Source organism: Diabrotica undecimpunctata, chromosome 6 (genome assembly GCF_040954645.1).
Source record: "Diabrotica undecimpunctata isolate CICGRU chromosome 6, icDiaUnde3, whole genome shotgun sequence".
NCBI lineage: Eukaryota > Metazoa > Arthropoda > Insecta > Coleoptera > Chrysomelidae > Diabrotica > Diabrotica undecimpunctata.
Window position 1 is genome coordinate 155,665,895 of NC_092808.1, and position 25,630 is coordinate 155,691,524.

Consider the following 25,630-nt stretch of genomic DNA (forward strand, 5'->3'; position numbering starts at 1 on the left):
TCACTTATATAATTATGAAAATTAGAAAAATGCAATTTTTTAGCTTTTTCTAGATATTGATAATTAAAGAATAATAATAAATTACACATTTTCTGAAATGAGTACAATGTATTATAAAAGTGCATTTTAGGATCAATTTACTAGTATTAACTACTAGTATAGTTAATAATATTTGCTGTATTGTATAGGAGTTAACCACAACTTTATTTTAACGTTTTAATTTCCACTTTGGAAATTTTTGAATATCTACAAACTAAAATCTTTTACTTCTCCATGTTAATCTTTAAATGTCAAAGCCATTGTTTGTAAGACTCTCAGATTGCTTACTAGTACCATTAAATCATCACCATTTAACCAGATTCTTATTATTAATCCAATTAAATCAACTCCACCTCCTAGAAAATCATGAAGGTGATTAAGAGATGGAACAAAGAGTAGTGCAATAAGGATGCAGCGTTGCTAACCCCATTCCACAGTCAAATATCTTCCAAATTGCAGATTGTATTCCTGTCAAGAGACGCTTAAGACCCGTTTACACGGATAGAGTAATGATGCAAGTACTTGGTAGAATAGAGTAACTCTACCCGTAAAAACGCTCAGCGCAGTAGAGTAGCAAGTAGAGTGCATATTACGTGGTAGAGTATAGTGACCAGCAACATGTGGCAAAGTAACTCTACTCCACTACCACCACCACCGCCAAAATATCCACTCGCCTGCGCACTCTACCCATGGAACGCGGTCAATTCTGGTAGAGTATAGTAGGTAGGAGAGTGCATAGGGACGCTGTCATTCCGGCTGGAGTTGTGTTTTGTGTAAATAGTAGTAAATATAAGGTGCACTTATAATCAAGAGTGTTTAAAAATACAAAAATCAAAAAAATCGGGTTCAGATTCAGCCGATGTTTACGTTCCAAACGTGAAATGGTTCACTCCTATGGAAGCAATTATGAAAGGTGCAAAAAGAAACAAGAAAACTGAAGGCTCACGGGTACGTTACAGGTTTTTATTACTTGTTAATGAAAAATACAATAAGAAATAAAAAATGTATTCTTATCAAGATAAAAGCTGAGGTCCGTGTGTATTCCTTCTTTTAAGCCACTCTCTTATCCACTCCTTTCTTTGTTTATTTACCTCATCATCGATAGCTTCAGCGACCTCAGTTACAAATGCATTTGCAACAGTAGCTAAACAATTTTGAATCAATTTTCTTTTTCTTGAATTCATTTTGTACTAAACAAACACCCACTCCACACTATACTAGCATCAGTACTATACTTGTAACTCTCCTCGTGTGAACGGTATCAAGCCATTTTTGGTAGAGTAGCGAGTAGAGTCGACTCTACTCGCTACTCTACTCTCCTCACAACTCTACTCGTGTAAACAAGTCTTTAATGATCTCCAGCAATTTTAAAGGACAGTCTTAAACAGCCAAACTAGTAAAGCGCTTGTCATTTAATCGTGTCCAAAGCAGTGGCGGCTTTGGACACGATTTTTTAGTTTGGTTCATTAGTAGATTCATAATATTGTCAAGAAGGTAAAATAGAAATTAAAAAAAATAGGCGCAAATACTTTTATCCAGAAATATGGCCGAGAAATTGATCAAAATTTATCAAAACAGTTCTGTAAATTACTTAATAATAAAAAAATTGCAACTTACCACAAGTATGTACTGCTGATGTACTTGAAGTTTGTTATTACGATTTAGTCTCTAAAGTCTATTTACAAAATTATAAAAATAACACTATTCCAGTATTTACACGCATTTACACGCATATTTACATTTACACACGCACAATGTTGTTTAATATCACTTTTAAAGATTCCGATATATAAAGTCCATCCTTCTTTCTCTTTTAATTGTAAAGTTTTCAATGACTTTATTACTAAAATTATCAATGCCATTTACAAAATGTTTTTCTGTAGATAGCATACCTAAAGCACTAAGTCGTTCTCCCTTCATGGTATTTCTAAGGAATGTTTTAATTCGTTTTAGCATCGAAAAACAACGTTCTGCTTCAGATGTGGACATGGGAATGGTAATTAATATACTTAAAAGTTTAATAGTTTTTTCAAATGTCCATTTTAAACCTTCGTCACTTAATAATACTGATAGCGGAACAGGCCCAGAGGTAGTACTTAATTCGTCTCGCTAGTACAGTACTTGTAATTCAGTTTTAAGCCGAGTTTTGTTTAAAAAAAAATTGTCTGCATGTTTCATTACGAAATGATTCGGGGAACTGATTCTGATAAGCAGAAAATTTCGCCGACATAAATAAACTTAAAGCAACTAAATGTCCGGAGAAGGTAAACCTTGTTTCTATTTGTAACAAAACAGCATCGCATATCTCTAAGTCTTCCCGTTTTTTGCTGGGCCTCTTCAATTGGCGCTTTTTTTATTGGTTCATCATTATCTTTATCCGTTTGTCTTTATGATGTGTTTATTTGTTCTTGAATGTTATCAATAACGACGTCTATTTGCTCCCTTATACCACGCATTGCTGCTTCACAATTTTCCAAATCTTTTTTTACTTTAACAGAGCATATTTTTTGCAATTGATGAAAAATAATTTGAACGTGAGGCATTATTTTATTAAAAATAAATAACCAAAATACAAAATGTTTATCCTGGAGCTTTAATTTATAACCATTTGCTTGGTTAATGGATGACAAATCACGTGAAGTACTGCAATCACTACATTTGTATAATGTCCATAACTGCAATGAGGTCTTTTTTATTTTCATGAATAGTATGAACACCCCGTGATTGAAAATTCCAACGTGTTTGGGAAGATTTTGGCAATCTGCGGTTAACCACCTAATCCAAAATGTTTGTTCTTTGGGGACACGTAGAAAAGAATGAGCACAAACCAGATAAATTACAAAAAAATATCCTAGACCGCTTATTGAAAGAACACGCACTTGTCATAATTAAATTCATTTGATGGGCATAGCAATGGACGTAATTTGCAAGAGGATATATCTCCTTAATTTTTTACTCCAAAGTTCGTATTCAAATCGTATCCAAATCATATTCAAATCGTATTCAGTCGTAACAATTTAATCTAAGTTTACAAACAAAGCATTGTTTTTTTTATGTAACTGTTGCACTTCTTATTTCAATTATAATTGCCAGGTTAAAAAGTTGATCCACTGATTCTGTCCGCTTAAATTCTACCTAGTAACAATCACAAAAACAGTTTGGCCACAACATTCAGATAACCCTTTTAGTTTTAGCTTCTAAGTACCAAAATATCGATAGTTAGAAACATATTTGAACTAAAAATAATTTAGCCGTTAGAAGCTTTGGTGTTTCTAACCTACCCAAACCTTTTTTACACTTTTAGAGAGAAGAATGAAAATATGGAAATAGACATCTAGTATTGGGTACTGAATACTATAACGAATGTGCCACAATGAAATGCCCAAATAGTTGAACATTTCATCGCGTCATCTCCCCGGAATGGCCGGTATTTAACTAAAAATCTCTCCCTGTCACTGCAGGCATCATATTGTACTTAATTCCATAACGCATCCGTGCCATAATAAAATGCCCAAGTAATTGGACATTTTGACAAGATGACTGGCATTTAACTCAAAATCAATCTCTGGCACTGCAGGCATCGGATACAGCATGTCTCCTGATATCCTGCTACTACTAGATTTCCATTCTTACTCTCAATAAACTGAAAAAATCACAAGACCACAGAACCATATCTCGACCTTCAAACCCTGACTTTCAAGCGAGACTGCTGTTCTTATCAGGTGTTGTAAACCCAACCAAACCTACCTGTTTTCGCCTTTGTAGATATAAAGAAAATCTGTAAATAGACACCGGCAACAGAGATCGTGTTTGGTTTCTATGTACAGGTCGGTTTAGTGACTAAATGAAGTATCTAGGGATTTAATCCTGTTAGACATGGTTAGCATCTAACACTTCCCATCTGTTATTCCATACATTAGTATATAACCGTCAGTTAAGGCACAATTTCTTTCCTGAAGCCTTGCTATCACTCGATTCGCATTCGTATCTCATACGGACACATTCCTAAGGAAAAACCGTAGGTACACTATGACATGGCTATGATTCGTGCCCCACCAATTATAAAATTGGCAGAACCCTGGTCTATCTGACCTTTCGGCATACGACCGCAAGCGCCTCCACTGCCCCTACGAGTCCGACACACCACACCAAAGCATCGGGGGGCTCCACTCCCCCCCGTATACCGCTGTTGGTACGCCGCCCATCCGTTAGTCCCTCCCACGGGCGGACAGGCGACGCAGGCAGAGGATCTCTCCTCTACCATTCTTAAATCTCCAGCTGGGTACGTGCTGAGACACCGGCGCCCCTAATCGTAAGACCAAAAGGTTCGTATGGGCTCAGCTCGTTCAACCTTACCTGGTTCTCTTGGAATGAGAGTAGAGTGGTCCCACGAGAGTCTCGTCTCGGATACTAGGAGTGTGACCGCGACGCCTAAGCGCCTCGAGTGCGTTTCTACAGACCCGACACCCCAAGCGACGGCTCTCCACCTCTCGATTCCTACCCATTAATCGCCTCTTACGACATGCAGGGCTTTCTGGCCTCGGCCGTATTCTTATCTCCGCGAGCACGTAGTAATCTTTGAACTGCTAACTTCAAGCATGCCCGCTGTTTCTAACACGTCGTCACTCTTTCTTAATCGCCATCATTCCTCAGCCAAGGGCGATTTGAACTCCAACAAGGTACTGTGGAATACTATGCGCTTTAAAAGATCACCAAGAGTTCCCCTTCCTCATCACAAGAAATTCTTGCCAGTGCATTTGAAATCTGCTCATTGCTGAAACATCGATCGTTCTTTCATAATATTCTTTTTTTCTACCATTTCTTTATAATATCTAGATATTCAAAATAAACTAATTTTAAAATATGTACTAATAGACTCATAGATTTTACATTTTAAATAAGAATACTAATTTATTTACAACAAAAATAATGATTTTTTAACGGATAGCTAATTGTAGTGTATATTAATCTGACTTGGTCAATGCTGAAAGTGAGACTAAAGAAAGTTCCGGTACCTCCCACCAAATCCCTCAGTTAAATCGAGAGTCCGGCAGTCCTGGACGGTAGTACCCAGCTTTGGATTGGCGATACCTTAGCCTTAGCCTGTGCAAGCGCATGCCTTTTCCTAGCATTGCATGAAATAGGCATAGTGTCAGACTCTCATGTTCTCACCATGTTTGACAACTCTACTAACAGTAACGTTCTTATTTGTTATTATTATTTTCATGTGTTTATTCAAGTGGATTCTGACATTATGTTTCTTTCATGCTGCAGGAGATGGCTGCTTCTACATCGGAATGGGAGGTAAGACTGCCCTCGCCAATCCAACACAGTACCAACCGTACCAATGCTGTCCCAAACCCCCCGCAAAGGCCAGCAAGGTTGCCAAGCTTCAAGCCAAGCCCACACCGGCTCCAAAACCATCCAAGCAGGTAAGAGGAACTTGGTAGTATTCTTGAAGATTGTTGGCATTTTAAGTGAAAGCTGTATCTAATCATTGTAAAATTATTTGTTCCACAAAGGTAAATTTTAAATCAAGGCATGTTTCGTTCAACAAAAATTGAAATCGATTAATTCCCATTGTAAGACGAAAAATCTCTACGCCGGTTCCGTTCTGTGCCCACAGATCTCTCAAATGTAGGTGTGATTACCGCAAGACTCCAGCAAAATATAGAAGAGTAGTAATTGCTTTAATTTCTTCCATATTTGTACTGGTGGTATCTCTTTCTCTACTGTAATTTGTCTGAAGCTTTAGAATATATTTGTTTGTGTGTTCAACTATTTAGCTGATGACGGAGTCTAGAAAAAACAATTGCTAAGCATCAATAATGGTTTCTGCTTCTCTGGCTTTTCAAATTTCTTTAGAAGATTAAGTCACTATGTTTCTGCTTTGGATCGTTTTTTTAAACAGTTAGGAAAAATTTATTACACAACGTCTTTATGTCCCTTCCCACACACAATTGAGTATTTAGATTTTGCTGAGTTTCGTTAAAATCTGGTAGCTCTTCTCCTTCTAATTGCTCTGAATTAGAGTCGTGATCATTGTTCTCCCAAACATCATCTTGGTCTTCAGGAGGTCCACCTCTCTTATCGTTGCTCTCAATTTTAGGATCACACTCAGGGTGGTTCATTTACCATATTATTAACTGTAAAAAGCACACCAATATATATATATATATATATATATATATATATATATATATATATATATATATATATATATATATATATATATATATATATTGTTGTGATCTGCTTTATGATGTTTTATTATTAATTAACACTAATTTAATTAATCCAATTATTTAATTAATTAATTCACTAATTTATGCAGAGTCATACAAATCAATTACTATTAAAAATTCTCAGGGTGCCTTCTTAATTTTACTTTAATCAGTTTACTTTATATATCTCTTCTAGTGGGTTCAGTATCTCCTAGTTGCTCATAATCGGGATAGAACAGGAATCGGAACTAACATTAAAACAACATAAATATGCACACAAATTATTATTTATTTTCAATAAGCAATACGATGAATATTAATAAATAACGTTTGTGGGCAATTATCTTTCCCAACAAACTCCTATACTCTAAATTTAATTTTAATTACAAACTATCTATTGATCTGTTTTATAATAATATCTACTAAAATTTGATCATATAAAATAGAATTTATTCACAAAAAATAACTCTTTGAAACTTGGAATCTTAGTTCGTATGCTTATATTTGATTTTATTTTTAGAATATCTTAAAGTTTTCTTTCATTCAAATTATTTGACTGACGTTTATTTTTTTACACCAATGATGTCTCCTCTCGATCAAACCACAGTTCCTTCCTTGATTGATTATGTCCGGCTACCATCAAATCTTTCCCGTTCTCAGCATCGATCCAAACCGCATACCAGCAAACTACTCCTCCGAAAACACAAGCCCAAGCCTCTTTTGACCGGTACTCTTTATTCGCAAATTCTTCTTTCTCTTTCAATTATATCTCGTGGACTATGCAGACTCAAAAGAGGTATTAATCTTCTCGATTTTGATCTGCTCTCAGCTTCCACCTTTTTCACTAACAAATGAAAACACTGGTACTCAGATTGACTACACGAAAAACACGTCTTCTCTTCTGATCTGCCGGTAACATAATAATCTTTTCAATCTCCCCAGACAACCTTCTCAACTCTCTCATTCCCCATCCTTCTTTTTAACCCCCTTTTTAACCAATCATAAGCATTCATCTTTCCCACTAATTTTCGATTTAGAAAATTTCCAACATAATATTTAAAACAAATAAACTACTTTCACTCAAATTACTTTTCAGAAACCATTAACAATTTTGCCTTTTTCAACAGAATTAAGTTTCCAAATTCTTGTTATCTCATATCTAAATCTAATTCTTATTTACTTTCGAAAATTGTCCACCGCAAAATACAATTACAAAGTTTATTCCTTAAATATATAATTATACGGGTTCCATTGTCCTTTCACTATTCACTCAGTCTTTCACGGAACAATGTTTTCTCTTATGGTCTATTACAAATAAGTACAGGGTTGTATTTTAACTTATATGCCCGCGGTATATTAAAATAATAAAAAAACTCTTTATTCTATTTCTGATCGATAAACTGATCCATAACAATATATATATAAAAAAACTGTGAAAATGCAACACAAATATCTTTGATACTTGTATACGCCCACAGTCAAAAGCACCGACTACAAAAATATTAAACTGTATCTCTCAAAGGCTAAATAAAAACTGAAATAATATAACGCCAGTCGGTAAGGGGAAAACCGCTTGGAGCATTCCAGGAAAGTCAGTACCACTACCGCTATACAATCGACGTCCTTTTAAAATTTCCCTGGTTAAGTAATTTGGGTTTAACCCTAATATTTTAAGCTCAGGCATCTACAGTTAAAATATTTCCAATTATTATTGAAACACATAGAGCGACATCATTCAATTAAATTGTCTAGCATCGAAGGCTTTCACTTAAAATGCAAACAATTAACCAACAAACTTCACTTTATGACGTGAAACCTACACAGGTAACTGCTAAGTCATCCTCGCCAAAGAAAGCGGTCAAAGAAGACTCCCCGCCCTTGAAAACCATATCCAAAGCTAACCATCCCATCAAAACGAAGGAGGAACGTGGAAACAAGGACAAAGCCGGAGCAAAGGAAGGCAAAGGAAAGGCCAAGAAAGGATTTTTTGGCACTGGTAAATATATCTGGTGGTGGTAGGTATCACACTAATCGACAAATTTTCCATGACAAGATTGATCTCGATCGTTGAAGAAGTCTTCGAAAGGAACAATGTTATCCTGCAGTCCCCACAGCGGTTGTTATGGAATGAGACCAGCTCATTTTTATTTCGGTTTTAGTTTAAACACTTTTTATGCAATAAGAATTTTTGAATGCGCAAACTAAACATGGCTCATGTTTCAACGTTTTTGAAATATTTTAAGACTCTTAAAAACGAAAACACAAAAATTACAAAAAAAAACAATGTTGATAATAATTTATTGAAAAAAAGTACTTTTATAAATTTTGATTTTTATGAAAATAAATTCTGTTTTATAAAAATTAATTTTTTAGTAAATTTATATAAATTGAATTAAAAATATTTTATAAAAAATTATTTTATGATAACTTTGTTTTATAAAAATTTATTTTTATGAAAATTGTTTTAGCAGATATCACTTTTCATCATAATTTATTTTATAAAAACGAATTTTTCTTTAAATATTTGTTTTATAAAATTTCATTTTTATAAGAAAGAAATTTTATAAAATTTTAAATTTTTTATAAAATATTAGACCCAAACATCTAAAAGTAATTATATTCAAAATTGCGGTTTACTTTTTAGAATTTTAATGAATAAATTGTCTATACAAATATTTTCTTAAAATAGTTCAAAATCTTTCAATGCTTCATATTCGAGCGCTTGATTTTTCTTTCTATTTTATGCCACACAAGTTTGACTTTATTGCCCTAAAAGTAATCAAGATTTTTACCAATTAACACTTGCTCAAATTTTAGGAACCCCTTACCAATATTGGGCTACTTAATTACTTTTAGGCATCTTACAAATAGACATAAAGTAGTCTTTTAGCTTTTTTATTGTCATAGGCTAGATGAAACTTGTATATATTGTTAATTTTATTGTTATTTCAGTACAACATTCAACAAAATACTATGAGTCTGTAAGTCAATAGTAAAATTCATATAAAAATCTAAATAGTATTACTTAAAATACTAATTTTTTCAAATTTAAGACCCTGTATATGTATATTCTACTAATATGAGTTAAAAAATTGAGGTATTTGTTAATGTTGATTAGTATTGATCAATTGTTTCAAGGAGCTTTGATATTTTTGTGATCTACGATCTAGAAATGATGAATAAAATGGTGCAACCTTGTTTTTATCTTAGAGAGAAGTCTTCTTTTATTCTTCTTCTCATGGCGCCGTGTCCTTTCGAAGGTTGGCGAACCAAATGGTAATTGTAGTTTTGGAAACTGCTGCGAACTATCTCCTGAGGTCTTTCAGCCTGAGTTCTGTCGTCTTCCTACTGATCTTTTGCCCTGTACTTTTCCTTCCAGTATAACTTGAAGTAATTCGTATCTTTCGCCTCTCAACACATGAAACAGGTATTGCATTTTCCTCTCTTTGATTATTCTTAGTAATTCTTTTTCTTAACACATGCGACGAAGTACCTCAACATTAGTAACTCTTTGTATCCATGGAATTCTCAACATTCGTCTGTATGTATACATCTCAAAGGCATCTATTCTTTTTTCTATTTCAGAGTCCATTGTCCAACTTCCTCAGCCATACAGTAAGACAGAAAAAACGTAACATCTGATCATTCGGATTCTAAGCTAAGGTCTGATCTTGTAAAAAACACATCTTCTTTTATACAAAATATATATTTGTCTATTTCTTGTCGTTTTTTCAGTAGATGATTCAGTTCTTCATTGAAACTAATAGAAGTCGATGACATATGAGTCAGAAATTAAAACCATTAATACGAAAATCATATTTATTTAATTGTCATTTTATAATCCACCAATCCTAGATACGCAATGTGTATCAAACTTCCACATCTGTAGATCAATGAAAGGGTTTCCTAACTAAATCATGCGTCTTTCAACTCTCCCTTAAAATTCAATGAATTCGACTGAATTACTGCAACAATTACATTTAATTAATAATAATTACTACTATATTTAATCAATAATTTAATAGAATATTAAAAAAATCCCCAAAAATGAAGGGTACCATAAAACTGAATGTGTTGCTTTATATTTCGCTTGTTGAATTAAATATTACAACGTCTAATCCATTTCCCATGATCTGTACTGTACAGTTGATATTTCCCTAAACTCAAAAACCTACTCCTTTTAAAGAGCAAATCGGTTTCCCTATTATTGTTTTTGGATTCCACTTAAATCTACTTTCTTTTTCATTAAAATTATTTATCTTATTGCTAAATAAACAAACAACCGACTTTACGTCTCCCGTAAATATCCTATGTTTTTTTTTGTTACATTATGTAAAACTATAAAATTATTTGTACAAAATAGATCAAAACTTGTATATACATCAATGAATACTACTGCTTTTTTGACTCACTTCTCTTAAAAGATAGTAACCACATGTTTAAAAATAACTGATTGTTTTTTGAATAACAACAATTGCTTCATTATTTACCATAGTATTTTGTTGACTAATCCACAAGGCATGTACAAATTATTGTAAATAAACAACAAAGTAGGCTAAATCTAAAAATCCCGAGTCCACCTCAATCAAAGATGGCTTTACGTGCTCAAAAAAATTAAGATCTTCTATCAAGATTTAGTTGCATTCGGGATGAACACTGCCGCACACCTCGCATGTTCAAAAAAAAATACAGCACTTGTACATTTTTGTTCATTGAGTTTAAAAATAAATAATTGTTACCTTTTTTGTACTTTTTTTATAATGATTGATATAAGCTGTGGTTAAGTGACTGTACTTGGAGAACTGGACGAATGGAAATATAAGATAAAAAATATTTCAAAACTTTCTTCTCGTTTGGAAAGGTACGTATAATAAATATTTATGTGATAAAAGTAACATTATATCCTAGAGTAATTACTCAAGAATAGGTAATATTGCTTCTTTTTACTCGTTATAAGTATATATACATATATATTACAAGAATTAATATTAAACTCAACAGTTTTTCGAATTGAACCGCCTGTAGTTGAGAAAATTTCACAAAAGATTTCTAATTTTTCTGAATCAAGTTTTCTTTTGAAGATTCTTCACACCATCTGGTTATTTAAAAGCTGGTAGGGACTGAAACTTATTTTATTCCAAAATATATCGATAGAAGATAGAATGAAGTAGTTTTCCCTTTGCCTTCTTCATGATTTATTTTCTGGTTCTCTTCGTAAACCAATTTTTTTTAAACTCGCTAGCACCCCCGTCAGTTAGCTACATAAGACAAATTCATTGTGTGCCATGCATTACCCAGAGATCACGAAATGGGCGTGTAAGTAGGATTTGTTTAGACAGTGTAGGCTTTTCCCAGTGTTTTAGTGTGAGGACAGTACTGGCAACTGTTCATCTTTGCTTTTATCCCTATACGGAGTCAGCTTCCCTAATTACATTTCTCCATAAGTTTCTATCTGGGTCATATCAATATTATTACCCTTTATGTCCCGCCTAAGCGTCTCCTCCAGATCTTTTTTGGTCTTCTACTACTTCCTCTTCTACTACTTCCAAAAACCCGCAAAACAGCAATTCTTCATATTGAGTGATTAACGTCTCAACGTTGAACATGACCAAACCATCTTACCTATGCTCTTTCATTTTGGCAACAATTGGTGCTACCTCTAGACTTTCCCCAATATACTTATTACTAATTTTATCTTTTTTTGTCGCTCCACTCATCCTTCTAAGCATTCTCATTTCCGCTGCATGCATTCGTTGTTCCTTTTTCTAATTTTTAAACCGTTTTCCTCAATAGCTTGTCTCCACTGTTCCAGTTTTTGTTCTAAGTCGCTTTTACTATTTCCCACTAGCACTATATTATCAGCATACTTTAAATACCACGGAATATTACCCTATAGTTTCGCTGTTTTTATCCAGAACTAATGAGAATAAATAAGGACTAAGCACCGAGCCTTGGTGCAATCCTACTTTAACGTGAAATTTATTAGTCTCTCCCACATCTGTCCTAACACGAGTTGTTACTTATTCAGTAATGTCTCTAATATCATATTCACCGGGACTCCTTTCTTATTGAATGCCCACCACAGAATCTTCTGAGGAATTCGATTTCTCAAGATTCTTTTGTTTCTGTTTGATTATGTTTCTTTATTCCTGTTTTTTTTTTCTCATTAACTACCTTATAATGAAAATTGCGGCTGTTGTTGATCTGTCTTACGTAAAGCCAAACTAATTATCACATATTTTGGTTTCTTCACATATCCTTCTATCAATTACTCCCATATTTTCATGGTGTGACAAAGTAGTTTTATGTCCCTGTAGTTTTTGCATTGTTGTACATCCTTGTTTTTGTAGACGAGTACTAATACACTGCTTCTCCATTCGTCGGGCATTTGTCCAATTTCCATAATTTCCATAATAATAGACCTGTTAACCAATTTGTCCCTGTCTCTTCTAATGGTTTACACACTTGCCCAGGAATATCATCTGGTCCAACTGCTTTTCCTTTTTTTATTTTTTGTTATTAATTCTTCATTTAATAACCTGTCAAAGTACTTTTTCCCTTTTTTTTGGCATCCTTCTCGTGAATTAGTATTTTATATTTTCATTTCGGATACATTTATTATCCGTATAGTTATGAAGATCTGCGTTCGATCTATTTTCTTGCCAATATTTATATCATCTTCTATTCTCTCTTATTTTTTCTTGAACTTCGTTCAGACCACCACTGGGTCACCCTATTCTCAAACTTCTTTCGTGACGTTTTTCCAAGTATTTCAATAACAGTATCTCTAATGATACTGGCCATCTTCCTCTAAATTATATTAGAATTTCCTTTTATGTTCTAATACATTTTTTCTACTATTTTTGCCCTGAATAGAACTTTCTTTTTAATCTTATATCCACCACTTGATTTTTTGTGGTGCTCTCTGATATTTTTGTTTGGTTTCGCTTTTTTACTTCGATGTCCAAACCATTAAAACCCAATTACACACCATTTCACCTCTTAATAGAAAATCACCGTTTTTAGTTTTTACAAATTATCATTTTAACTTGACATATTTTATGAACACACCAGCTTCTTCAGAAGAATAACAATGTTAAACTCACACCAAATCCATACTTCATAATTTTCTTTTTTCTTATTTATGATTATCTTTATGTACAAAAAATTTTGACCGACAAAAACACTGTAAACATAAGACAACTATTATAAATCTTTGTATAATAAAATCCCATAGGAGACCTACTAGACGAAACCGAAGTTTTGGAGTGGATGATGGACCAAAAAAATGACCAGAGCATTGAAGAAATCAATAGGGACAAGCTATTCCACTACATAGACACGAAAGAGTTCTTGGCTGTTGTGTTCTGTAAGTATATCATTATTGAAACATATTTTACTTTACCATTTATTCATTTATCTTCTACAGGTGTTTTTTCCTGTTTTTTTTTTAAATAGTATGGACAATCTTCTTCTTTAATTTATATGTTTTAATTGTCAATGTTTTTATGCTTTTATCTTAAAAGCTCTTGATGTTTTATTTGATATAACACCTTTTTATTACTATCATTCTAATAACTAACCTTTAAATTTGTCTTTTAGACAAGGAAGAAGATCCAGACAGTCCTAGAATCCTACGACACATTGAACTGATCGACGACGAAGCTTCCGAATACGGCATAAAGATTGTCAAAATGAAAGACAGGCTTATGGCTAAAAAATATGGCTTTAGAGACCCGCCAGGGATCACTTATTTCAGGAAAAGTAAGCCGATCAATTATGATGGTGACATCGATGACGAGGAAGAAATACTGGATTGGTTGAATGATCCTGAAAACATGGAACTCACTGATCATATCGAGAGGGTTAACAGAAAAATGTTTGATAAAATTAGACAGAGGTCCGATTACGTTGCGGTATTTTTATGTAAGTTTGTAATTATTTCCTTATAATATACTACTTATACAATATACCATGCGGTCCATATGTATGGAATAAATTCATTTTTAGCGTTATTATGCACTATGTGAAAAAAATCTGAAACAGGTTGAATTATAAGCACCTCCTCGAAAATTTTAAATAATAAGGGGGGTCGTATGGCACCTTGTTAGAAAGGGGAAAGGGTTTAATGCAATCATAACTGAGAAAATTGATTTTTAAGATGTAAAATTTTGATAATGTCTATATCACAAAACTTTAGGTTAAATGAAGATAATAATGTCACATAAAATTTAGAATGTATGTTTCAATGTACTTTACAATTAAATTAAATTGTAATAACTTCTTGACAATAACCGAGGTGATTTTTAAATTTTCGTACAACATTTTGTACGACCTAGCTGATTATTTCCACGTCTTCCAATCTACTTATTGGGAAAAATCTCGTTTAAATAATTTCTAATTATACGTGCAAAATGCGGTGGCGCTCCGTCTTGTTGGTAGTAAATAGATCGATCTATCTCATTTGGATCATTAACATCAGAAAAAAATCTTCGTAATGTAGGTACTAAAAAGTGAATTAAAAAATCTAAATAAACCTCACCATTAACTGTGTCCTCAAAAAAATAAGGACCCATAATTTTATTGTTAATGATACCAGCCCAAATGTTAATTTTTTTAGGATATTGTGTGTGACTTTCACACACCCAATGAGGATTTTCTCAGCTTTAATATCTACAGTTCTGCTTGTCAACCGTTCCGTTTAAATGAAACGTCGCTTCATCAGAAAAAACTGTTTTGTTTATGAATGCAAATCTGCCCGAAAAAATTAAATAAAAATATAATATAACTAAAAAATTTAGGTTGAGTCGACGCTTTCTTCCTCTTGCTGCGCTGTTATCATTTCTTTATAAAAGCTTTGAAATTGAAACGGTATCCACTCACATAACTTCAAAGAATGTTGATGTTTCTTTGCAGTTATACCTTTAGGTTCATTGCGGAGAGGTGGCAGCTTGTGTGGAAATGGTGCTACGCTTTGTCTAGATTTTCTACGTAAGTTCACCGTTTTTAATTGTGTATCGGTAAATTATGTTTTGTAATGAAGCAATAATAGAATTTTTTTTCTGTAGCATCATAAATGGTGTGATGTAAAGTTCAAAGCTTTAAGGAATAAAACCTTTTTGAGTTAGATAGATAGGAGTGGGTAGACATTTTTCCAAATCTAGCATAATAACTTTTGTTTTTTTCAGAACAGTTAACTTTGTCAATCTTTTTGCCGATGTATCGGATATCAGCATCTTTTGACTGGCAATCAATTTTCTCTTAAATTGCTGCTCACTGATCCGCTGATTGAATTTCTTGTAATGTCATAGTAAGACTATCACACATCTCACAAGTGTCAGTGAATGGCATTTTAAAACCAATATTAAACTCTGTTTTAAAATATGTCTATATAGCCCCAATTTACTTGTTTGCAAGCCGTCTTCTTCACATTTAATTTCATGAAGATTATACATCTTGTCGATATTGAGTTTGCTTCCAAAATATTGTCGTTTGGTGTTATGGTCACACACATAAGTTTTTATATTTTTTATTTATGGTCCATGACAACTTGTACCTTTTTATAACCTTGTCAACCTGTTGAGTGACTGATTGACATCCCTGCCTTCACTGCTAGCGCTGCCAACCTAAGCTATATCATACAAGAATAAATAATAAATTTGGATGAAAAGTAGTTAAAGTACTCTAATTCTCATCATTGTCTTACCCTGAACAATTATTCACTCCTTAATTTGCTGAAACCAATAATTCCTTTAAGTTAAATGTTTTAGACAGCAGCGACTGCAAACAATGCCCAAGAGTCCTGACGGAAGTCGAGCACATCGACGACGAAGCAGACAGTGCAGGCATCAACTTCGTGAAAATCGAAGACAAGAACATGGCCAAAGAGCTAGGCGTGTTTGCCCTTCCAGCCATTCTATTCTTCAAATTAGGCTCCAAGGAACCGGTGATATACGCTGGCGATTTGTTTGACGAGCAGCAGATCTTACAGTGGCTGCTGACGCAGAAGGATCCCTCGGGGGATGTTATTGAGGCCTACGATGGAAGTGAGCTGCTGTTGTTGATTGATAATGAAGAAGCCCTGGCGATTTATTTTTGTAAGTATATTTTAAGGAAATATCAATAAAATTTCATTATAATTTGCATATATTTGAATATTAATCAAATAGCTGAATGATATCTAAAAAAATTTTAATTTTAACTGAAAATTATATATATACAGATTTGGAAGATGTTTATGAGCAGTGTTATATATATTCTTAGATGATAACATAAATGTTTGGAAATTTTGATTATTTTAAATTTTCAGAAGTTTTAATATTCGTCTTTATCATTTTTATTATCATTTTAAACTAAATGTATATTTTATATGTAGTTCAATATCTATATTTTTTTAATGCATATTTACAATCCGCTTATAAACAGTACTTTAAGTAATTAGTAAATGTGATGACAATATTGACTTGATTTGGGTACCGTCTAGCGGTAATTGCCAATATCCAAAAACTGGACTAAATATAAATTACCTACAAATGTGTGAATGTTAAGATATTGGACAGAAAGTAAACTTGTGGTGTATCATCCACTTACCACTAACCAATTATTAATGTATTAGCTTGTAATACTATGTGTTATAAACACGCCCAATTTTTCTCTCAAACAAATCACCTATCGATAATAAAGCTATTATACATCCTATTCTAATTGTTTTGGGTGTTATCGTGCTGCTTTTTTGTGACCCTGTACTATTTACTAGTTTTTATGTACATATACATTAATTAGGCCAGTATTTGAAGTTGTTTTGGAGAATAGAATTTACAATAATTGAGTAATGGATCACAAATATATTCAGTTTGGAATATTTTCCTCTCATTTAAAAATTTTGGCATTTTTTACGTAAAATGTTGAAATAAAATATTTGAATATATAAAAATAGTGTTTTTTTATGTAATGTATCTTATATAGCCCATTATATTATGAATATTAAAAATTTAGAATGCTCAAAGCGCAAAAATATCAAATCAAAGAATTGAAGGAGGGATGAGAATATATATCTGACCTAAAACTATCAAACCATAACTGTCTATTTATATTTATGAAGGAATAATGTTTCTACTCCCATTTTTTTTATTTTTAAATGCATATTTCAATCAACTCATAAACAAATGTGATGACAATATTGACTTGATTTGGGTACCGTACAGTGTTTTTGATTGGATGGTCTGCAAAATTTTTGTGTTTGAAGGCTTGCTACAGCCCCAGAGTTCTACGCCGTAAGTCCATAGTGGTTTTAGTATGACTTTGTAAAGCAGTGTTTTGTTCTCCAATGACAGTTGTGACTTTCTGCCAAGTAACCAATTCATTTGCTTTAATTTTATAATGAGCTTAGTTTTTTTGGCGTTAATGTGTAGCTTTCAGGTCAGCTTTCGGTCCAAATGTAATCCAAGATATTTCACAACGTCTCTATCAGAAATGGGGGCATTGTTTAGACTAACTTGTGGACAAGTGCGTCTTCTTGTTGTAAATGTGATTTGGGCTGATTTTTCGTTATTCACTTTTTCCATTTTTCAACCAAATGTATGTAAGTAATTTTCTGTCTCGGTCTTTGTTTGAAACTTAATCGGCTGTATTATCGGCAAAAGTCACCACTATGACGTCATCTAGAATAGGTATATTAGCTGTAAAGATTAGGTACAGGAAGGGACCGAGGACACTTCCCTGAGGAACTCCGGATTGTATTGAGTGATAGATTGAGAAATTATTATTGATTTTTACCTGAAACGAACGTTTGTTAATATAGGACTTCAGGATAACGTATTATCGCTAGGCAGTAAAGATTTTAATTTATATAGCAAACTTGTGTGCCAGACTATCAAAAGCCTGCTGAATATCGAAAAATATTGAGGCACACATAGTCTTTTTTTCCAAACTGTTCTTGATTTTATTTACTATTCTATGACACTGTTGGATTGTTGAATATTTTTGACATAAACCAAACTGATGTTCGGGTATTATGTTCTCGAGTGGTCCAGTTTCGCTTATTCTATTTAGCAGGAGTTTTTCAAATATCTTGAACATCAAAGGTAGCAAGCTTATTGGACGAAAGCAATTTACTTGGCTTTCCAATCATTATAATATGATCATATTTCCACTGGATTGGAAAATGGCTTAACTGCAGCATTCTATTGTAGATAATAGTACACATGAGAACTGCTTTCCTGGGTAGATGTTTTAGGATTCTCCCATCGATTAATTCGTATCCTGGGGCTTTGTGAAAGTTGGTACTCATTACTATTCTGCGAACCTTGAATTGGGAGAATGCTTTTATTGGTGATAGTTGGCAGGGTGCATCTAGATATTCGCTAACTACATCATCATTTATGTTTTGACCTTAATTTGGAGTAAATATATTATCTAAATATTCTTCAAATACATTAGTTTTTTCAGTCAGTCTGCCCCCAACTTCTGTCAGGTTTTCTTATTGGAGAACATGATAGTGTCAGTTTCTTAAGTTTTTTAGTTGCTCTCCATATAGAGTGGTCATCTGGAGAGAGATTGTTAATATAAAAATTAAAGGTTTTTATTATGAGCTTGATTTAGCGCTGATGTTAACTGGTGTGTTAATCTATTTAGCTCTGTCTTATTGAGTGGATTTCGGGACCTTTGCCATTTTGCACGAGCTCTTCTTGTTTTGGTTAGAATTTGTTTGATATATAATGGCACATTGTTGTCTTTAGGATTACCCTTTTTACTTATATGATTAGAGTCCCAAACAGCGTTTGGTATTACAGCTCATCAGATTCTTTTATTTGGTGATCTAATGTTATATTCTGGTTAATGGTGTTTGCAAATTGTTCCAAGTTTGTTTCTTTTTTGTTAGATAGTCTTAATGGCTATTGATTGTATATTATATTTGTGCTTAATGTTATTATTATGCCGCTATCGTCCGAACTTGGGTGAAAACTAGGCTCTATTTTAGAATGCGTGTTAGGTAAACCTTTAAATATTGCAAAATCTAGAAGATCCGGAATTTTGTTATTATCTGCTAGTCAGTGTTGTCAGAAGAATGAATTGTTTTCCTGCATTGATCGATGTAAGTTTCTACGTTTTGTTGTAGTTAATCGTGATCTCCATAAAGTATTTTTGGCATTCCAATCACCTGCTACCAGGAATCACAAACCAAAGGTTTGGAAGAAGCTGTCGTATTCTTCAACTAGGATATTATGTCTAGGAGCTGAATAAATAACTGCGACAATCAATGGCCACGAGAAGGTTTCTATTCTGATTGAAGTGCTCTGAATTTTAGGTGTGGAATAACTTTGTAAAATGTTATGTTTAACAGATAATCTATCTATGATTGCCGATGCTGCATGGGCTGTTCCGCCGAGATGGTGGGTAAAATATGTTATGTAAAATGAAATTTTGACAACTGTTCTATCAGTTGAATGGAATGACTCTCTAAAACTAATAATATATCTAATTTGTTAACTTTTAAAAAGAACGTAATTTCTTGGACATGATTTGTTAGGCTGTTGGCATTCCATGCCGCTATTCTTATTTGCTTAGTCAATAAGTTGTGATTTTGCTTATGACTGTTGTTAGCATGTTGAGGATCATGCTGTTTTGATTAAGCGACCAATATCTATATGTGCAAAGTTCTTGTCATTTAGGTTAGTACAGTTAAGCCTTTGTTATTTGTACGATTTTCCTCTTTGCTTTTTTCTACGACTGGAAAAAGCCCAAAACAAGTAACTTTTGTTTTTTTCTTGATGTTAATAAAGCATTTAAGACACGCATTAACATAAAGAGCCAAATAGAAAGGAATATTTGATTTAACTATTCGCTGAGTCTATTTAGGAATGTTTATTAAATGTTTTATTTGTAATTTTATTGACAATATATTTATGAGATTTATTTATTTATAAAATTCGTCATCTAATGCTTCCAAATTTGTATTTAACGCTTCTGGCTATCACATTTTCACCATATATCAGTATCTAATCGCAAAATAAGTTTTTGAGTGATTACTAACAACATCTTTTGTAAAAGTAATATTGTATACACAGGGAACAAGACTTTGTGCGATATATGCGGTGAAGCGGCGGCACAGCGAACCAAGAAGAAGAAAAATGTTTCTGAAGATCAAGCCGAGCGTAATGACGATGGTATTACTCTCCCTGTAGTTTAGTAAACAGAGTAGCTGCTTTAAGTATGTAGCAAGTAATATTTAAACAATGGATAAATAAAAACAGTCAAGTGATTACCTAAATTACCAAAAGGTTATTCGAATTAACGTCGCATTTGAAATCAAAAATTCAGGGCTTAAACGTATTAAAAATAAAAAACTCTGAAAGGTTGGTTATTTCTTTTATTGATATTTTTTCTAAATTAATAGGTTATAGTTGTTAAGTGGTCTTTGTCTTTATTAAAATCGTCTCGATGTCTGTCCATCTATGCTTTATTCTTTAACCCATTCATGCCCAGAAAAATTTAATTTTTTCGATAACTGGCTGTTTAGATGTAAACAACACTGGCAATTAGAATGTAAAAAAATTAAAATACGTTGTTTGGAATGTTTTATTAAATAATATAAAAGAGTTTTAAATTAACTTACATTAAAATAATATAAAAAAATTATTGCGTATTACTATGAAATTTAATAAAACATTTTTCATGTAAGGCAACCTTACATTTAATCCATTTTTTATTGGTTGTTGTGTGAAAAAGGACGCATCGGGTTCGTTTTTCTTGTGCAATGTTTATGGGAAACATTTAAGAACACATTAATGATGCCAATTAAAGATACGCTGAGTAGTCACAAAATCGATGAAGCTAAAACTCCATGGATGACAGATGAGATCCGGCAACTAATGGACAAAAGAAGATTATACAAAAACAAAAATGTAAACGAATACAAAGCCACACACAAGGATAAAAATACGGACAGCTAAAGAGAAGTGGTACAAGGACAAATGTTTAGAGAAAGAAGAACTCCAGAGAAATCATGACAGTTTTGAATTGCACAAAAAAATTAAAGAATTAGCAGGTATAAGACGGTCCAACAATAGTAACACCCTGGTTGATACTAATGGTCAAATAATATCTGATATCAAAGTCAAACTAAACAGATGGAGAGAATACGTACAACAATTGTTTGAGGATGACAGGACACAATAAGATAGCATGAACGATTGCGAGGAACATGATATAGGTCCAAATATAACTAAGGATGAAATAATACATGCAAAAATCTGGCAAAATCTAATAAAACTGCGGGGCCTGACACAATTCCAACTGAAATAATTAAATTAATATCAGAAGATCAGATCAATGTATTAATAGACTTATATAATACTATATATAATACGGGTATTATTCCGAGAGATTGGCTCAAATCAACATTTATTACATTACCAAAAAAACCTAATGCAAAGGAATGTAATGACCACCGTATAGTTAGTCTAATGAGTCACACACTAAAAATATTCTTAAAAATTATCCATTTAAGAATTTTCAGAAAAGTGGAACAAGACATCACTGAAACCCACTTTGGATTTAGGAATGCCATAGGTACACGAGATGCTTTATTTGGATTTAACGTCCTCGAGCAAAGATGTATGGATGTAAACCAACCGCTTTATGTTTGTTTTATTGATTACAATAAGGCGTTCGATAAGGTCCGACACAACCGTCTTATACAGTTACTTAAAAATAAACACATTGACAAAAACGACTTAAGAATAATAACTCATCTCTACTTTAACCAAACAGCAAAAGTCAGAGTAGGCAAAGAACTTTCGGAGGAAGTAGAGATAAAAAGAGGCGTAAGGCAAGGTTGCATACACTCCCCCTTATTGTTCAATCTATATTCGGAAGAAATAATTAAACAATCACTCGAAAATTTAACAATTGGAATAAAAGTCAACGGCAGACCCATCAACAATATCAGATATGCCGATGATACTATACTAATTGCAGAGAATATACAAGATCTACAGGCACTTTTAGATAATGTAGTAAATGCTAGTAAGGAAAGCGGACTAACGCTTAATGCTAATAAAACAAAATTTATGACAATTTCCAAAACACAACAAGACATTTTAAACATAAGAGGGATTCCAATAGAAAAAGTAAAAAAATACAGATATCTTGGTACAATTATTAATGAAAATAACGAGTATACAGAAGAAAGAAAAATGAGAATTGGACAAGCTAGAGCAACATTTAATAAGATGAGAAAAGTATTATGCAGTAGAGACCTTAGTTTGCAACTCAAAATAAGAATATTACGTTCATTTGTTTTCGGTGCTGATGTATGGGGTGGAGGCCTGGATCTTAAAGAAAGAGGTGAGCGATCGACTTGTCGAGATGTGGACCTACCGAAGAATATTAAAAATAAGTTGGGTAGACCGAATAACAAATGTTGAGGTCCTCAGGAAGATGACAAAGGAAATGGAAATCATGAATACGATTAAGATAAGAAAGTTACAATATCTCGGCCACGTTATGTGAGGGGATAAATATATGTTGCTACAAACCATAATGCAGAAAAAAATACAGGGAAAACGAAGTATTGGAAAAAGACGCATCTCCTGGCTCAACAATCTGAGAAAGTGGTATAATTGCAGTTCCGTCGACTTGTTCAGAGCTGCAATCTCAAAAGTAAAAATAGCTGTGGTGATTACCAACTTCCTTAGAGGAGACGGTACCTAAAGAAGAAGAATGTTTATGGAAGATTGAGATGGACAAGGCCTTCTTGGAGGAGTTCCGAACATCGTTAACAAGGCTTTAACTATACTTCGACGAAACTGCAGTATCCTCATTATCCCTGTATCTATGGTAAATTAACGAAGCATTTTGTATAGAGAGATCAAGACCCCAGATAAATAAAGGCCAATACCATTACTTGGATCTTATATTTGTTCCGTAATAGGCAACATTTTGATCCATCCGATCAGTTCCTCCCATATTTTCGTTATAAGCCAAAATAAGATGTGGTTGTGTTACTTTGATTTTTTGCTTTGGACGAAGGAGTATCTGTTCGCTTGATAAATTGACGTTGTTTTATGGTAATTATATGCCCAAGTAACTATGCTGTTGTCATTCCACCTATTGATTTTTTAAACGTTTCACTAAATGGACACTTTTCTGTTAATTGGTTTTAAAGAGGTAAAATTAAAAAAAAAAGAGTCAACTTTTGTTGCCATACCGAAAAAACCAAAAGCAAAGTCTTGTGATCAACATCGGATGATAAGTCTAATTAACCACATTTCGAAGGCATACACCAAGGTTATTAACAACAGAATAAGCAAAAAATGCGAGGATAACATTGGAGATTCGCAGTTTGGGTTTCGGAATTCTCTTGGGACAAAAGAAGCACTTTTTAGTCTGCAGGTACTCATCCAGCGCTGCAGAGATATGAACAAAGACGTGTAGATATGCTTTATAGACTACGCAAAAGCATTCGATAACGTAAAGCACGAAAAGATAATTGAAGTTCTCCATAAGATCGGAGTCGACTACAGAGACATTCGAACAATAGCGAGTCTCTATTGGGGTCAAACAGCTAAAGTGAAAGTAGGATCTACATTGACCAATAAAATTGAGATCAATAAAGGGGTACGACAGGGCTGTATCTTGTCTCCTATTCTCTTTAATATATACTCAGAAGAAGTATTTAAGACAGCGCTGGAGGAAAGCACAGAAGGCATAAAAATAAATGGAGAAATAATAAATAACATAAGGTATGCTGATGACACTGTGATTCTAGCAAGTAGCATAGAGGAACTGAGTTGCCTAATGAGTAAGATACAAAAAACAAGTGCACAATACGGACTCAGACTAAATATCACAAAAACCAAATGGATGTTATTAAGCAAAACCGAACAACCACCACAGCAACTGATATTAGACAATGAAAGAATTGAACACGTGGATTCGTACATCTACTTGGGAACAACAGTTAACTCAAATTGGGATCAAGCGAAGAAAATACGTATAAGAGTAGAAAAGGCAAGAGCATCGTTCACTAGCATGAAGCAAATTTTCACCTCTAAAAGCCTCACCCTACCTCTCAAAATTCGACTTCTGAAATGTTATGTTTTCCCGGTTTTGTTATTGGAATGGAGGCGTGGACAATGACCGCAACATTGATGAAAAAAGTAGAGGCCTTCGAAATGTGGGCTTACCGACGTATATTACGTATATCCTGGACTGAGCACGTAACCAACGAAGAGGTACTACGCCGGATAGGTAAAGAGAGAGAGGTAGGAATAAGTATAAAGAAAAGAAAGTTGGAATACTTGGGTCACGTTATGAGACATAATAAATATAGAGTACTACAGCTGATCGTTCAAGGGAAAATAGAGAGCAGAAGGGGTCCAGGGAGGAGAAGACACTCGTGGCTCCAAAACTTGCGGCAATGGTTCGGATTGTCATCTGCTGAACTATTCAGATCTGCCGTAAACAAAGTCAGAATAGCCATGTTGATTGCCAACGTTCGGAACGGACAAGGCACATGAAGAAGAAGAGGTAAAATAATTATCAGCATATAAGCAATGAGGCATAATCCTATTGCAATAAATTTTAGGAATAAATTAAACAAACTGCAATATTATTTCACCTCCAAGGCCAAATTCTTTTTTGTATTCATTGGATTTTCCCTTGGCTCCTTGATAAATATTGAAATCTATGAGGTAACCAGATTTCAACACCACGATTTATACCCAAAGCGTATGGGCTTGCCTTTTATATATTGTTTCATACCATGACGCCCATAGTATGGTATCATGGCCTTATCCACGCTAGATTTGGTTTCCCATACAGTGTATTCAGTAAATGATTTGCGGAGACTTTCAAGGTACGGAGAAATTTTGTATGTTTTGTTCTGAATGATCTATGTTTAGGTTATCATTATAATGGTTTTAAATCAGTTACGATGCATGTTATTTGAAATCAGTATATTTCTAACATCATCAGATTCATTCCAGTACATGAGTCTTGTTGAATTCGTGCTGTACTCACAAACTCGTAACATCCCTGTGAAGGCTTTTAACTCGTCTACTTCAAATTTTAAAGTAGCACCTTTCTGAAGAGCATAACAAACTGTATCCTTTACAATATTTGTTAAAAGCTCTTCATTAAAAAAAATCAAAGATCTGTACAGGAGTGAGTAGACGTGAATAAAATGAAGAAGTGTATATGTTCCATTGAGTTTTTTATGTTCAATAACCAAATAAATGGAATTTTCATCTGGTCAATCTCCCTGAATCCATTTTCGTGGTAGGAGAGTTACACTTTTTGCACAAATCTCAGTCAATTCTACTTGAATATCTTGAATTTCTCTGAACTTGTGTCACACTTTAAAG

General features: G+C 33.5%; 1 protein-coding gene across 6 annotated transcripts in view; it reads left to right on the forward strand.

Moving 5' to 3' along the window:
- Window positions 1-25,630, forward strand: part of hlk (hulk) — a 93,867-nt gene that overhangs the window by 51,936 nt on the left and 16,301 nt on the right. For 3 of the 6 annotated variants that reach the window (XR_011951313.1, XM_072535894.1, XM_072535895.1), the window contains 4 exons: window positions 13,501-13,632; window positions 13,866-14,189; window positions 16,034-16,360; window positions 20,330-20,428. Coding sequence is in view for 5 of the 6 variants with exons in the window: in XM_072535894.1 (XP_072391995.1) it covers window positions 13,501-13,632; window positions 13,866-14,189; window positions 16,034-16,360; window positions 20,330-20,428 (882 nt within the window). In the remaining variant the exon portion in view is untranslated. Of the gene's footprint in view, window positions 1-5,313; window positions 5,472-8,087; window positions 8,260-8,316; window positions 11,007-13,500; window positions 13,633-13,865; window positions 14,190-16,033; window positions 16,361-20,329; window positions 20,429-25,630 lie in introns of those variants that run through there. The other 3 variants (XM_072535896.1, XM_072535897.1, XM_072535899.1) reach the window with 2 other exon arrangements.